At 39.6% G+C, this 17065-nt stretch overlaps 1 protein-coding gene and 1 pseudogene across 1 annotated transcript; one reads left to right on the top strand and one right to left on the bottom strand.

Moving 5' to 3' along the window:
- Positions 1–691: 691 nt before the first annotated feature.
- On the bottom strand, positions 692–9183 carry LOC139814438 (uncharacterized). Its single transcript, XM_071780694.1, has one exon. The coding sequence runs from the start codon at positions 5336–5338 to the stop codon at positions 4046–4048; it is 1293 nt and encodes a 430-aa protein (XP_071636795.1). The 5' UTR covers positions 5339–9183; the 3' UTR covers positions 692–4045.
- Positions 9180–11566, top strand: LOC139814440 (uncharacterized; annotated as a pseudogene).
- The last annotated feature ends 5499 nt before the right edge of the window (positions 11567–17065 follow it).

Here is a 17065-nt window from a genome sequence, read left to right as displayed (position 1 = left end):
ATTCTAATCGCTTTAAAAATCTAAACTTATCCTATACTTAGTAATAAGCCGCATTATTCACCGTCACACACACACACACACACACACATCGCCCACACCCACTCGCTCGCACATACACACCAGGCTGACCTAATTTTGAGGTCTATCAGCGCCAAGTTTTTTAACAAGAAAAATTTATGTATTTTAATAAAATATTTTTATTTTTTGTATTGTTACCTCTGTAATTCTTTGCGATGCGATTAAATCTTTTAAAATACATATATAAACTTTGTATGTAAATACCTTGTATTCCCTTGTTGGGTTTAAATATTTGTATTTTGTACTGTTACCTCTGTGTATATAATTCTTCATGATTCAATTTTTTATTCTAATCGAAGAAAAGCAGTAGTAATATTATACCTCGAAAAAACCTAAGTAACAAGTGGTAGACGTAATCTTTGTATCTCGAAAAATATATGTTCTCTGTAATTGGCGCTGTAATTTAAAAAGAGATATCATTTCTTTTTTGTAATTGTAATAATAGATCACTTGAAGCGCGACTCATTTTTTGATAAGGTAACGTAATTTTGTGATGTGTATCACTTGAGTAATAATTTTTTGGAAATAAAAATAATACTGCTTAGGTTTTTTCGAGATTTTTGGAGATACAAAGATTACGTCCACCACTTGTTACTTAGGTTTTTTCGAGGTATAATACTACTACTTTGTTTTTTTTTTTTTTTGAGGTGAAGATACTACTGTTTAGGTTTTTTCGAGATTTTTCAAGATACAAAGATTTCGTCTACCACTTGTTACTTAGATTTTTTTAAGGTATAATACTACCACTGTTTTTTTTTTTTTGAGGTAATTATGTATAACTGCAAAGATTTATTTTGATCACGATGCAGCTCGTATGCAAAACGTTCAGCGCGCTGCTGCTTGTTGTTTCGACCCGAAGCTATTCCATGAGCGATACTGAAAAATTCAGGTTAGCTCGCTGGAAATATTAGTGCAATGATTTGTCAGTAGAAAATCGGTGGCGCCACCGGTACAGTTACTGGCGCAGTCGGACCTTAGGCTCGATTCGCGCCCATGTGATATTTAAGAGAGTAACTCTATGGGATTACTCCCTATTTTTTCTCTCTGTGTAGATCGCCTTCTTTGTATCTTCTGGCTTCTTTTCGTTTGCGGTTGTATCCTTTATAGTTTTCCCGTTGAATCCTCTGGAGATTCTCGCGTGCACATTCTCAAAGATCATTCCTCTCCTTATCAAACTCACATGAAAGTTCTCTTGATAACATTTCGGTAAGTTCAGTGTCATCTCTCAAGCGTGGACCAACGCCAAACAGTAGTTTAAATGGTGTAGTTTCAGTTGATCGGCTCCACGTAGTATTAATGCACTGCTGAGCTCGCGTTAGATGCTTAAACCATTCATATGGTTTAGGTGCTGCCAACTTGGTTAGCAATGGAATTATTATTCGGTTTAGTCTCTCGACCTGACCGTTTGCTTTCGGGATGCCTGTGGTTATTAAATGCCTCTGGATATTTTCTTGCTTGCAATAGTCTTCAAACTCATGGGAGGTAAACGCACTTCCTCTGTCTGAAACGATGCAACGGGGATTTCCGAAAGTAACCGCTTGTCTCTGCAAATGTCCAATTACTTCACTAGTACCAGTAGTTTTCGTAGGATAAAGCCAGACGAATTTCGTAAAAGCATTAATGACCGCTAGCAAATGTTGATATCTTTTCTGAGTTGTGGGTAAAGGACCCATATGGTCTACATGGTATGTATCCAACGGGACACTACCTTTTTCTATCAAATGCAAGAACCCTTCTTGCTTGCCTTGCTTTTTCTCTGCTAGGATGCAGGATATACAATTCTGTATGACCTTTTCTACTTTTTTCTGCATGTTAGCCATCTAGTAATCTTGCTTTAGCAATGCTTCCGTCTTGGCGACCAAAAAGTGTCCTTTTTCGTGAGCACTTCTAACAATTTGAGTCTGCATTTTAGTCGGAACTACTAACCGTAGATATCCATCTATTTCTCTGAATAATAAATTTCCTTGTACAAAATAGTCTCCGGTTTTACCTTGTTTAATTGCCTTAAAGATTCCTTGAATCTCCTTATCTTCGGATTGCGCCTTTCTTAATCTCGCCAATATTCGTTACACTCTTCAATATTAAGACAGGCCGGGAGCGGATGCCGACTTAGGGCGTCCACGTGCGCCATGTTTTTCCCAGGGCGATGCTCGACAGAATATTGAAACTCCTCCAGCAACAAAATCCAATGCGCGACTCGTACGCAAAGATTCTTCTTGCTCATAGTAAGAGCGAATGCTCGGCAGTCGGTTACGATTGTGAAAGGGATCCCGAGCAGATACACGCGAAATTTTGAGAGTGCCTTTATAACAGCTAAGACTTCCAACTCGTAACTGGGATATTTTTCCTCAGCAGCAGTGGTTTTGCCATTTGCATAATAGACTGGATCCCACTTTTGATCTTCGGGACATTGCTGCAGTAGAATGGCTCCATAACCCCATTTCGATGCGTCCGTATGAAGTTCCGTTTTTGCCTCATGTCGATATAAAGTCAATACAGGTTTTTCACACAACAACGTCTTTAATTGTACAAACGCATTACGTTCCGCTTCTCCGAAATGAAATTCTACGTTAGCTCGCAATAAATTAGTTAACGGACGCGAAATGCTCGCATAGTTTTGGACAAATTTACGGAAGTAACTAGTCAATCCGATAAATCTTTGTAACTGAATCACGCTTGTCGGTTCAGAAAAACATTTTACTGCCTCGGTTTTACGATCAGAAGGTCGGATATTACCGTTCACAATCACATGTCCCAAGAACTCGACTTCTGGTCGCAAAAACACACATTTTTTCCAATTTATTCGTAAACCCGCTTCACTAGCGACTTTAAATACACGCTCGAGTTTGGTTATTCCGCTGTCTAAATCATTCGCGGGAATAATGAGGTCATCCATGTATACCAGAACTACACGTTCCCTAATAAGATCTTTGAATATCATATTTATATACTTTTGAAATATGGCTGGCGAATTGCATAGGCCAAATACGCGAAGAAACTCATACATCCCGTCTGGGACAATAAATGCCGTATATTTTCGACTAGACTCCTCCACCGACACATGGAAGAACCCATTTTCCAAATTAAGTGTACTAAATACCTTAGCACCCTGAAGCGCATCTAATTGATCCTCTATCAGAGGGAGAGGGTAACGGTCTTTCACTATCTTTTTGTTTATGTTTCTGTAATCGACACAAATTCGAACAGATCCATCTTTTTTCTTTACGAGGACTATAGGACTTGCATATTCCGAAATGGATGGCTGCACTATGCTATCTTTAATCCACTCGTCGATTTGCTTATTGACTAACTCTCTTTCAAACATCGACAAACGCCTCGCCCTCTCTGGTAGACAGGTTCATCGTCCTTAACTACAATTGACATTTTTAGATCAGACTCACATACTTGCTTAGGAACATAACTTGATACCAACTCCGTTATTTTCTCTTTATGCTCAGGTTTCGCCAGCGTGGAAAAATCCAGCTGAGTATCGCTCATGGTCTGTATATTTAACACCATCGATATCTCTTCCGCTATCGGATTAATATGTATGTCGCCGCCTTTGATATTTAATTCCACCTGTCCGATAAAATCAGTTCCTAGTAACAGATCATGTAACGCTAAGTCATCTGGATTTAAATGCACACACACAGTATAAACATGATTATCAACCTCTAGCATAGTCTTAACATAGCCTAACGTTTTATTATCTTTAGCACCGACTCCACGGAAAACAATAGAACTTTGGTTTAACGGAGGCGAACATAATTCGTCGTATTTCGATTTGCTCAACAAGCTAATGTCGCTACCAGTGTCTAAAAGAGCACATACCTTAGTACCGCCTAACTTAACCTCTTTAATACAAATCTGATTTACTGTTTGCGACTTCGCACAACTGCTTTTAGCAACTTCATTCTTCGCAGCTTCATTTCCGGCAGCCTCGTTCTTCTTCGGACATCTAGATGCCCTATGGCCTCGTTCCGCACACTAGAAGCATTTTACGCCTTCCGACTTTGATGGACACTGCTCCTACGTGAGAATGTTCGCCACAATTGAAACAGCGTCTTGACGGTTTCTTCTGGTCACTTCCGTGCTGACTCCCTGTAGATTTCTGATGACCCTCCGTCGTCTGTTGGTTAAAGTTGCGCTTTCCTTGTTTAGTCGAACTGCTGCTCGCTCTGTCACTTAACGAGATCTTCTCGAAGGCTTGCAATAACGTATCTATGTTGCCGAACGATTGCATGCGTGCGTGATCACGCAAATGCACATCAGGTATCTCCTCGACGATGTACTCTAAGATGTCTTCATCTGGGACGGCTATCTTGTTGCCCAAAATTATTTTGTCGTGTACGTACTCGTGAATAGATTCAGATTGTTTCCATTTTCGCTCCTCGAATTTCTTGCGTAATGTTACTTTACTCTGGTGGTACTGGAACATTTTTCTTAACCCCTTCAAAAGTTCATCGAAGCTAAATCTAATGTGCTCCGGTTTAGAATGAAACCACTCGCTGGCTCTTCCTTTAAGTCGCATTCCTACCAAGATCTTCGCCATGCTGTCATCTAGGCAATACGCCTCCCTCAGTAGTCTTGCTTGTCCTTCCCATGCCTCAAAGTCTCTAGGTGTACCATCGAAAGTGTTAAGTAATTCCGCAATACTGTTTACGTTGATCCTCTGCGTATTCACAGCTCCTCGCGTGTGATTATTCGCCGTCGTGAACTGGTTACCGACCGTCGATCCCGACACGCCAGCGCCTCTCTCTATGCGAGCACCCTCTTGAAAGCTCGACACTCCGCCGTAACCAAACTCTGCAACATGGCCGCCTTGGGCTCCCCATTGCGCGCCAATGCTATTACGTGCCTGGGCCTGTCGTAGTAACTCGATCTCTCTCTTAGCTAATGCCAATTCTCTTGCAATGAGCTCTTTCTCTCTTCGATGTAGCTCAGCCTCTTTCTGAGCTGCACTCGCGGTCGTAAAGCTCGTCGCTTTGGCATTCACTACACTCGCGACTTCTCCCGTCGCGTTAATTGCGATTTCTGACTGCTCACAGCCGCCCTCGGCATCGGTCTCTTCTCGCGACGCCATTACCGTTTTTCCAGTAACGCCTGCCCTTCGCAGACGAAGCAGCAGCTCTGCCTTCGTACCTGCCACAGCCAAGTTTTTCTCTTTCAGCAGGGTCTTGAGCTCCGTAACGTTGCACTCGTCCAACGGTTTTATTTCCTCGACACGACGACTTTCGTCGGTATCCAAGATGTCCTCCATCTAGCCTTTCTCGGGTCGTTCCTGTTGCTTGCTGTAATCCCGGACGAGCCCCCAATTGTAGGATTGACAATTCCGAGTGTGTTAGATGGGACACCGAACAGCACACAAAATAGTTCACAAACGGATATATATTCTTTTATATTAATGGTACAAGTCTCTCTTGGTCGTTACAACACACGCTCACATGCTTGCACGTCTCTGACTCGACTCGCTCTGCTCAATCCTTACGCACACACACACACGGCGACTGTTGCATCTCAAGCGATCAATCACATACACTCGGCGACTGTCGCATCTCAAGCGACCAATCACGCACGCTCACTCTCTCGTCTCTCTCCGATCGCGCAAGCGCTGTCTCTCTCTCTCTCTCTCTCTCTCTCTCGACGACTGATCTGCCAACTCCACACTAATAACAAAAAATGTTAGTAAAATTGATCAATTACATAAATAATATCTAATGAAATTATATTATCTTTATTTTGAAAATAAACTATATAAAAGAAATGAAAAACAGAAAATCCAAAGTTCACGCAGAGCAGCACCAAGCAGTTTGATTTCTATCAAACTCTTCTGAGCGACAGCTTCATTTATTAGATACATAAGTAAGAAAAATTTAAACTTGGTATAAACTGCGTTCCAATATTTTAATATCCAGTACTGAAAATCTAAAGTGTATGTATAACATTAACCATAGATTTTCAGTATAGACAGTGAATATCGGAACACGTCATATTTAACCCCGTACTCTTATGTTTTAATATGTAATTATGTATGAAATAAACAGGGTGATTTTTATTTCATGTGCCAATCACCTCCGCTATAATTATCTCAGAAAGTATTGATTTATTGGAAAAATGTTTCAGATAAAAGTTGGAGAGTTCAAAGAGGACCAATAGACAATTTTATTAGATTTTGAGTCCGGGACCTGTGTTAAGCCTAATAGGATCCAAGTCAAATTATTTAAATAGAAACCCCCTTTTTATGGTATCATCTTTTTCTACTAATTAATATGAACAACTTTTGTCTGAAACATTTTTTTATTTGCCTTATACTTTTTGAGATATTCAAGGAAAACTTGGTATTTTTTTCAATATTTAACATACAATAGATGTTTGTCAATAAATGTTCGTCGGAGTGAAAAGTGGTACAGGACTTTTTGACTTGATTTGGTTTCAAGAATATACTGTTGCAATAGTATTCTAATTTCTTTAAATAATTGTGTACACATGAAAGCTTCAAGAAAATGTATACACAAATATTTAAAGAAATTAGGGTATTATTGCAATAGCATATTCTTGAGACCATATCAAGTCAAAAAGTCTTGTATCATTTTCTTCTCCGACAAGCATTTATCAAGATATAAGCTAAATACTTAAGGTAGTTCGATGATGAACAACTTTTGCCAAAAGTGATAGGTTTTATTTTTTATATCAAAAGAAGGAACTCTCCTGAATCGATTAAGCCCAGAAAGAAGATAATTCACCGTCCCGTTCTCAAGATATTTAATTTCAAAATTAGGTGATTTTAACATTGGTCTAATAGGAAAAGAGATATTTTCCTATGAATAACACGAGTTTGCAAAAAATCTTTTGCCAAAAATGTCCGAACAATATATATCGATAGAAAGAGGACACTGTGAGGAAGCCTATAGTTGAAGGTGAACACGATCCACCGTACAGTTTTTTTTAATTAATAATTAAAGTTTGGTTTCCGGTGCTCAAGCGCTGATTTTCACAACTCGAGCGTGGCGACGTAGCAACGCCGCACGCTGGGATCGTCGGCGTAAGGTTAGGTGCACGTTAGGTGTGAGTGAGCGCAAAGACAAACAAGTGTACCAACCGCACGAACTGTTTGGCGTTGCCAAGTCGCTGCCCTCATCTCGTACATGAGGGCAGCGAGGAAAATTGTTTATGTAAAAAATTACATGCACCTTGTGGCGAAATTACTGTAGTTCAGTAAATCGCCATAATAACGCAATAATTCAATCGAAATAATCTCCGAAGTAGAGCACTCAAGAGTTGGCACAAGTTGAAAATTAGTCAAGCGACGCATTAACACACACTTTATTTTAATCTATTTCAGGTAAAATATTATTTTACAACGTAAAAATTACTTACTAATGGTCTTTTTACGTCGTTACGAAGCTTTGCAATGCATTATCCTATTTTTTTATGATCATATAAATGATTTGATAAAAAAATCATAAACATTGTTGTGACTTCGGCCCTTCATCATCGAACTACCTTAAAAAATTACCAAATTTTTCTTGAATATCTCAAAAAGTATAAGGCAAATAAAAAATGTTTCAGACAAAAGTTGTTTATATTAAGGCGGTTGGGCCATGTACCATATGAGTCAATATAAGGGCTAAATTTTATTTTAAGAAAAACCATTTTTATGGATATATTCTAGACACTTGTATAATTACTGGTTTTATAATGTAACTTTTCATTCGATTACGTATCAATTTATCTACTGATAAATGTAAACAGTTCAAGATTTGACTTCAGTTGACATTCGTACAAGAGAAATGTCGCGACATTGCATCTCTTCGCTGTAGGCAGCTATCATGCCAGTGCCATGTGTTTGAGTGAGGTTATGTATTGTGTTTATGTTAAAAAATAATGGAAGGTAACAAACAATTTCGATAACGGGAGATTTGCTTGCAAAAGAATAGTGCTGTGGAAAGAAAACACTACACGGCGCGGCGTTGCTACATGTTCACGTCGCGTACAGCTGATCGAAAGGCCGACAAGAAACGCGACGATTCATCAACTTTTGATTGACATTTTGGCCTTATTACACGTCAACGTCGTTTTGTCTTATACTTAACAAGTGCTAGAAGAATCAAATAATGTTATTTTCAGTTTTTTGAACTTGTTTCTTTACAGACAATGAGTGAAATTCTCGAAAAATGTATGTTTTCGGTACAATTTCCCATAAAACCTATGTTAAAAATGCCAACTTTGAGATTTAATATCTCCAAAACTAGACGTCAGATCTTCTCAAAATTGCAAATTTAAGTGTATTTAGGTTTTTTTTTATAACATATATTTAATTCGGATTTTTTTCTTTAACATGCTCTGATGGCTCAATCACCTTAATTAGTAGAAAAAGATGATGTAATAAAAAAAGGGAGTTTTTATTTAAAAAATTTGACTTGGACCCTACTGGGCTCAACATGGGTTCCAGACTCAAAATCTAATAAGATCATCCATTATTCCTCTATAAACCCCCCAACTTTCATCTGAAACATTTTTCCAATAAACCAATACTTTCTGAGATAATTAGTGAAGATAATTGGCATACAAAATAAAACTCACCTTGTATAATTAGATATAAATAATAATTACAGTTTTTGTATTATGTTATAGTGTTACGTCATTCTTTATCAGTGGAAATTCATACAGTACAGAGTAGCATGGAGCAGTTTTGAAGAAGAAAGAGATAGAAAGATAATATCAATATTATTTTCTTAATATTGTATGTAATACTATTATTAGAAATAACAATTTGATAAAATTTAATAATATTCATTAAAATGTTTTAATTTTTAGCAATATTAAATAAATATTATCTAATATTACACAAATAATATTATTGCGTTTACAATATCAATATTATTTTAAAATTGTATGTAACAATACTATTAAAAATAATTTAATAAAATTTAATAAAAATTATTAAAATGGTTTTTTAATTCGTAGCAATATTATACAAATATCACGCAAATATTATAGTAATTTTACCGTAATATTACTGATATATTGCAGTAATATTACTGCAATATTACTGAAATAAATATCAGTAATATTACTGATATTGGGGGGATCGTCCGAGAGTAAGTAAACAGAAGCACGTCTGTCGAGCGCGTCTGCTTATTTCCGAACTTATCTGCCGCTGTATCGCCCTGGGGCGAGTTTGTTACAGGTTTTCTGCAAGCGCAAAATTGCAATTTTAGTTAGAGATAGAAGGAAGCAGCAGGGGAATCGCGGGGAAGACGCTTTTCTGGAGTTTCCTATGCTGAGATAACCTTGGAGGTTAGGGAACAAAAAGGGAAACCAGTTGCCGGGTTCGCAAACCTACCAAAAAGCGAACACTAACGGCCCAGGGGTGCCTCTGATATAGAGAGGTGAGAGACTCAAGCTGCGACTATAAAGCGTACAGTGAAGGGGGAGCCACCGAGCGGTCAGAGACAGAGACCTATTAATGAGCAATACAGGAGAAGGCACGGAAAGGCAAAAGGAGTCAAAAAGGAAAGGAAGGCCGATCAACGCAATACATCTTGGAAGGCAAAGGACAAACAGTGAATCGATTATAGAATCGTTTAAGAGGAAGAGGGAAGAAGGGGAAGAAAGGATAAGAACAGAGAAGGAACTACTCTAAAAGTTTGAAAAATCAAAAACAGTAGGCAGATCACCTCCAAATAAGAGAACAGGAATAACATCAGGAGTAGAAAGGACGCAAGAGGAGATGAATATAGAAAACGAAAAAGGGGTAGACATGGATAAACTAGACAAATTAACGGAAATTATGCTAACAATTAAGAAAGATACAGAAGAGATAAAAAAAGAAAACAAGGCAATAAGATCAGAAATACAAGACTTAAGAGAAGAATGGAAAAAGAAACAAGAGGAGTGGGAGAAGGAAAAAAGGACAATGGAAAACAGACTGAAGGAAATGGAGATCAAAGAAGAACAAATTGAGAAGAAATTGACAAGAATATGATACAGTTGGAAGAGAGGGAGGAGGCAAGAGAGAGAAGAGAAAGAAAGAACAATATTATTGTGAAAGGAGAGGACTTACCGAGAGAAGGCTCACCCAAGGAAGAGATAGAACAAATAATGAGACGCGAACTGCAGGTAGAGGTGAAAGTGGAGGATGCGTATTGGATAAAAAAGGAGCAGCGAGGAAGAATGCTAATAGCGAAATTAAAAAATTGGCAACAGAAAAAAGATGTGCTAGCAAAGAAAAGTAAGCTGAAAGGTAAGAAACTGTATATTGACAACGACCTAACAAAGAAAGAAAGAGACGTGCAAAGAGAGATAGTAGAAATCGCGAAAAAGAAGAGAGAGCAAGGAGAGCAAGTAAAGATAGGATACAAGAAACTAATGGTAAACGAAAGGACTTTTATATGGAAGGAAGAGGAAGGATTGAGAGAGAGTTTTCAGTACAGACAAAACCCGGCAAACCTATAAAACAATAACAGCCGAAAGTAATATAAATGAAGGTAAAGACGGCAAGAAAAAACAAATAGAGATTAAGGCTACGACTTTCAGAAAAGACCAGACAACGAATCATCAAACGAGAACAGGGGCGGCGGAGACAGATTGCGGGAGCAGGACAGACGAGAGGGACATTGAAAACTCACCAGATGCCACCTATTGAGAGGTTACAAAACTTCCAAACGAGGGAGAGAAGAGAGGGAAAACCTTCGTGGCAGGCTTCTGGAACGTCGCGGGACTGTTTAACAAGGACAGGCAATTTTGGAAACACATGGAGAACTACGACGCCATAGGGCTAACGGAAACATGGGTCGACGAAAAACAATAAGAGAAATTAAAAGACAAATTACCGGACAAATTCATATGGAAAAGTACTGCAGCCAAACGAGAAAGAACCAAGGGAAGAGCAAGGGGAGGAATAATAACAGGGATAAGAAGAGGTGTCAAGGAAGAAGAAACAACGAACGAGCGGGAAGACATTCAAGAAAGAAGAGTAATTTTAAACAACACAGAGTGGAGAATTCTAACAGTATACAGCAGAGACATAAAAGAAACAGTAAAAGACTTACGGCAGATAATTCACAGTCCAGAGAACAGAAGAGTATTGATTGGCGGAGATTTCAACGCAAGAATAGGAGACGAGGGCGCAATAAATTGAGAAAACAGTAACAGGGAAATCAGAAGGAAATCAAGGGACAAGATAAAAAATGCAGAAGGAAGAACAATGTTGGAATTGATAGAAGAAAAAGGATGGAGTATACTAAACGGAAATATGGAAGGAGACGAGGCAGGAGAATGGACGTATATAGGTGCGTGTGGCAACTCGGTAATAGACTATGGGATAGTTAATGCAGAAGCTAGAGAAGACATAGTGGACTTTGCGGTGGAGGAGAGAATTGAATCAGACCACCTGCCGATCAGAATAGATATTTATTCCACTGAAAATGGTGCGAATCCAGACGTCGAACAAGAAGAGACAAGCATAGAAAGAAGAATATGGACAGAAGAGGGCAAGAGAAACTTCGCAGAAAAAACAGAAGAAATATCCTTCACGGCACAGGGAATAGACGAGACGGTAGAAGAGCTGATAGGAGAATTAAACAAAGCAGTAAGTAAGAAAACAATCAAGGTGAGAAAATGGAGGATAGGAACTAACATATGGTGGGATAAGAAGTGCACGGAGTTCAAAAGAGTAGCAAGAAGGGCATTAAGGCAATGGAGGAAGGGAGAAGACAGCAAAGAAAACTACGAGAAAAAGAAGAAAGAGTACAAGGACAAATGCAAAGAGAAGAAAACAAGATGGCAAGAAAGAGAAGATCAAGAAATACAGCAAATCACCAACGAAAATCAAGCGTGGAAATACATTAATAGAGGTAGAAAGAAAAGAACAGAAATTACAAAAAAGATCGAGTCGGACAAATGGAAGGCCTACTTTATGCAGCTTTTAGAAGGAACAGAATCACCAGGATATAGAAACGGTGGGGTAAATGAGACCACAGAACCAGAAGAGAACGAAGACGAGATAACTGGAGCGGAAATACGAAGACAGATAGCTAAACTAAAGAACAAGAAAGCCCCAGGAGAAGATGGACTGGAAAATGAAGTATGGATAAATGGAAGCAGGAAGGTAATACATAGGTTAAAAGAAATTATAAACAGGGTATGGAAAGGAGAGGGGCTGCCGGAAAGATGGAAAGAAGGAGTGATCGCCCCTATCTTCAAAAAAGGAGATAAGGAAAATTTAAAAAATTATAGAGGAATAACGCTGCTCAACTCGGCGTACAAGATATACGCAATGGTACTCGAAGAAAGACTGAAGGCCGAAATAGAAGACAAGAACATCATCCCAGAAACGCAGGCAAGATTCAGACGAGGTAGAAGCACGATAGATAACATTTTTATTCTAAATTACATCACAAACAGAGAATTAGTCAACAAAGGAGGAAAAATCTACGCCTTCTTCGCGGATTTAAGCGCCGCATTTGACAAGGTGGACAGAGAAGAGCTGAATAAGATAATGAAGAGAACAGGAATCAGCCAGAAGATCAGGAAAAGAATAGGTGAGATTTATCAGGAAACAAGAAACGTCGTCAGAGTAAACGGTCATACAACGAGCAGATTTTGGACAACCAAAGGAGTAAGGCAAGGATGCCCCCTGAGTCCAACGCTCTTCACGCTTTATATGGCGGATCTGGAAGAAAGGATGAGGAAAGGTCAAGCAGGAGGGATAGTGATAGGAAGAGAAAAAATATGGACACTCGCCTACGCAGCCGACATAGTGCTGTTAGCCAGGAGTCCAGAGGAACTTAAAGAGATGATAAGTAGATTCCGAAAGTATTTAGAAAAGAAAAAATTGACACTTAACGCTGAAAAATCCAAAGTTATGATCTTCAAAAAAGGAAGGGGTAAGAAGAAGAAGGAAGAATGGAGATGGAACAAAGAAAGACTGGAAGAAGTCAAGGAATTTAAATATCTAGGGTTTTACTTCCAGAAAAACGGAGGACTGGAAACGCATATAAAAGAAACAGTCAAGAAGGCGGCGATAGCAATGGCACAAGTATGGAGTATTGGACAGAGGAAATTCAGAGAGAGTGTAGACAGGAGAATGAAAATGTTCAAGAGCCTAGTGGAAAGCATCCTATTATACGCAGCGGAAATATGGAGATGGAGAGAAGAAGAAAAGGTAGAAAAGTTGCAAGAAAAATATATAAGATGGACTCTAGGACTGGATTTTAATACACCAGCATATCTGATACGAGAAGAAACGAAAATTGACAAAATCAGGATAGAAGCGGGAAAAAGAGCGATGAAGTACGAAGAGAAGACAAAAGAAAGGCAGACGAACAAAATAATCGCGGAGTGCTGGAAAGAGATACAAAACAAACAGGAAGGGAAGAAAACAAAATGGGAAAAAAACAGGGACCAATATTATAGGAAAGTTAGCTCTAGCACATGGGATACAGGAAATGAAAGCTCTGAAAGAACGAACATGGAAGAACTAATAATGACGGACCGGAAAGAACAAAGAGCAGAGCAAGAGAAAAGGATAGAGGAGGGAAGGTACTGCACTAGGTACAAAGAGCTGAGAACAGATCACATCCCAAGGTATCTACAAAAAGAATACAAAGGAAGAGACCAGAGATTGATTGCAAGGTATAGATGCGGAAACGAGGAGGAAGAAAGCAAGTACTGTAGAAAAGAAGAAGAAAGAGTATGTAGAATATGTGGCGAGAAAATGGAAACGCTAGAGCATTTGATGTCTGACTGCGTGGAGCCCCTAAGGGATTACAGAAATATCTTAGACATCTTGAAAGATACAGGAGAAAGAGCAGACTGGATGAGGAAAGTGACCAAGCACAGGAAGGACCTAAGAAACGTACAAATACAAAATGAAGCTGATAGCAAAGAAATGTAATATAAAATGTATTGTAAAGAAAAAAAAATCGCATCTCAAAGACATGTAACACCCCCTTTCAAGGCCGAAAAGCAACTGAAATAAACAAATTATATATAATATTACTGTTATTCATTTTCGCGGACATTTTAATATTACTGAGATATCTCAGTAATATTACTGCAATATTTCTGATACATTTCATTGTAATATTGCAATGGAAAAATAATATTGCTGCAATATTTCTGCAATATTATGTGCTGTGTGGGATATATATATATATATATAGTGTTACGCCCGCTCGCCCGTGCCGAGACGTTCGTTCTCGTGGGCTGAAATTGGCTTCGCTCCGCAGAAGTTTCAAGCCGAAGCGCGTCTCTTGACAACGGGGACGCATAGAATTATCGATTTAATTACCGCCTGTCAGATTGATCTGGTGACTCGAATCGTTCGGTCCGGTTTCCCAGAACTTTCTTGTATTCCCCCTGCCCTACCCTGGGCTGCTGCTACAGGTTACCGGGCACCGTCCTCTTCTCGGTCCCAACCGTACTCTGGAAGTCCAGGATCATGTCCTCTTCACGGCTTCCTGCCCTACCCTGGGCTGCTGCCACAGGTTACCGGGCACCGTCCTCTTCTCGAGTCCAGGATTATGTCCTCTTCCTCATGGAGCGAGTCCCCAATCGACATTTTCCGGAAGAAGATACTCTCTCCCCCCTGCCGACTCCAGGGCGACCCCTCATCAATTCCCTCGCAGGAGATCTCGCCTCCCAACACAGGCCTCTTCCTCTCAACTCCCGAAGTCGTCGGAGATGTCGCTGCTCCTCTTCTAAATCTTCGGACAAGGGGGGGGGGAAGCTTACCGTGGACCCAACGTCTCGAAAGACTCCCCAAGTCCCTGCCTCGGCATTTGCCCTATGTCTCACGGAAAAACCACGGATCAAACAACCGTGAGAGAGGCAGTCTTATCCTTCGCCGGTATTAGGTTCGGCAACAAGCCAGCTCCCAAGATGTCCAACTCGGTGAGGAGTTACGACCGCTTCGGCTTCCGTAAATATCTAAGAACAAAATAACACGCGCAGTAAACAATGCAACACAACAATCTTAATTTCTACCGTAATTAACCTTCCTCGCAAATTATTACACCCAACCTAGTCCATAATATCCCTATCAAACTCTAATGTCTTTCGGAAAAAGAAGCCAACCTATCCGCATGCACAATTTTCTTTTTATGTCTCACAGATCTTTGAATACAATAGACCACATCATTCAACTTTTTCACTATTAAGAAAGGTCCTTCCCAATTGCTCTGCAATTTAGGGGCTCTACCTTTCATCCTACGAGGATTATAAAACCAAACTTTCTCTCCTTCTTGAAAAAGAGTTTGCCTGGCCTTTCGATCATACCAAGACTTTGCTCGTGAAGACTTTATATCCATACGTTCCCTAACGTTGGAATGGATCTTGTCCAACTTCTCTTTCAAATTCCCAATAAAACCTTTAACTGACTGAGATCCTCCCCTCGGAGGACTTCCTAAAAGCAGATCTAACGGCAACCTAAGATCTCGGGCAAAACACAGCTCGGCGGGAGTTACTCCAGTAGTCTCGTGTTTAGAAGATCTGTAAGCCAATAAAAACATAGGGACCCAGCGATCCTAATCTTTCTGATTTTCAGAAATATACTTCGCCAAATAATTAACAATAGTCTGATGTTGCCGCTCGACTTGTCCATCCGATTGCGGATGTAGAGCAGTTGTTCTCGTTTTCCGAATTCCAAGGAGATTCATCAATTCCGCGAAAAGTTTGGACTCAAAATTCTTCCCCTGATCCGTATGGACTTCTAAAGGGACCCCGTGTCTAGAAATGACTTGATTAACGAAGACTTCTGCCACTGTACTTGCCCTAATATTCCTGATAGGAAAAACTTCTACCCATTTGGTGACAACAATGACGAGGAGATATCTATTTCCGGAAGTAGTAATAGGAAGAGGGCCAAGTATGTCCATTTGTAATCTTTCGAATGGGGCCCCAACATTATAAATTTGTAATGGAGACTTTCCCTTCCCCAAAGGGCCTTTTTTTGACACACAAACTTTGCAAGTTTTGCACCATTCCTCCACATCTTGTTTACAGGTAGCCCAATAAAACCGCTTTCGGATTTTTTCAAGAGTTTTATTGACTCCAAAGTGTCCTCCAGAAAAAGAATCATGCGCTTCTTCTAGAATCTGGTTAACACGGTTTCGAGGAACAATAAGCTGAAAAATACTTGACTTAAGATTCGGTGCTTCCCATCTCTTATAAAGAACCCCATCCTTTAAACTCAAAGCATCCCAATAAGACCAATATATTCGGGCGGAGACATTTCCAGCGGGTATTTCAAAACGAGACGGACGTATTCCCGTTTCCTTCCCGCGGTAAATAAAAGCAATGCTAACGTCCTCTAATTGCTCCTTGCGCCAATCTTGAAGAGTTTCTCCTATGAGAATAATACGAGCGACTGATTTTCTTGATTCTTCAATCTGCCTTCTCTCCACTTTGACACAATATTCGCAACCAAATGATTCACATTGTCGTCTAGAAAGCCCATCGGCATTCTTGTGAATTAAACCTTTGCGATGAATAATCTCGAACTCATATTGCTGGAGTCTTTCCAGCCAACGCGCCAATTGCCCTTCTAAGTCTTTAAAGGACATCAACCACCTAAGAGAAACATGATCCGTACGGATCAAGAACTTCCGCCCTAGAAGATAATGCCGGAAAAATTTAATAGAATCGACTATCGCCAAGAGTTCTCGACGAGTAACGCAATAATTCCTCTCAGACTTACTAAGTACACGACTGAAATAAGCAATGACTTTTTCTACTCCCTCTTGCTTTTGTGAAAGGACTGCGCCAATTCCAATATTCGAAGCGTCAGTGTCCAAAATAAATTCTCCCTCCCCACTCGGGAAGGATAACATTGGAGAAGAAGATAACACTCGTTTCAACTCTAAAAATGCACTTTGACACTTCTCGTCCCAAGAAAATTTAACCTGATTTTCTGTTAGAGCATATAAAGGTTTGGCTAAAGAAGAAAATCCTTTTACAAATTTCCGATAATATGAGCAAAACC

This window comes from Temnothorax longispinosus, chromosome 6 (assembly GCF_030848805.1).
Source record: "Temnothorax longispinosus isolate EJ_2023e chromosome 6, Tlon_JGU_v1, whole genome shotgun sequence".
NCBI classification, from domain to species: domain Eukaryota; kingdom Metazoa; phylum Arthropoda; class Insecta; order Hymenoptera; family Formicidae; genus Temnothorax; species Temnothorax longispinosus.
This window is presented reverse-complemented; position numbering and strand designations above follow the sequence as displayed.

Coding starts and splice junctions, on each gene's coding strand:
- LOC139814438 (XM_071780694.1), bottom strand. CDS start 5,338: ATGGAGGACATCTTGGATACCGACGAAAGTCGTCGTGTCGAGGAAATA.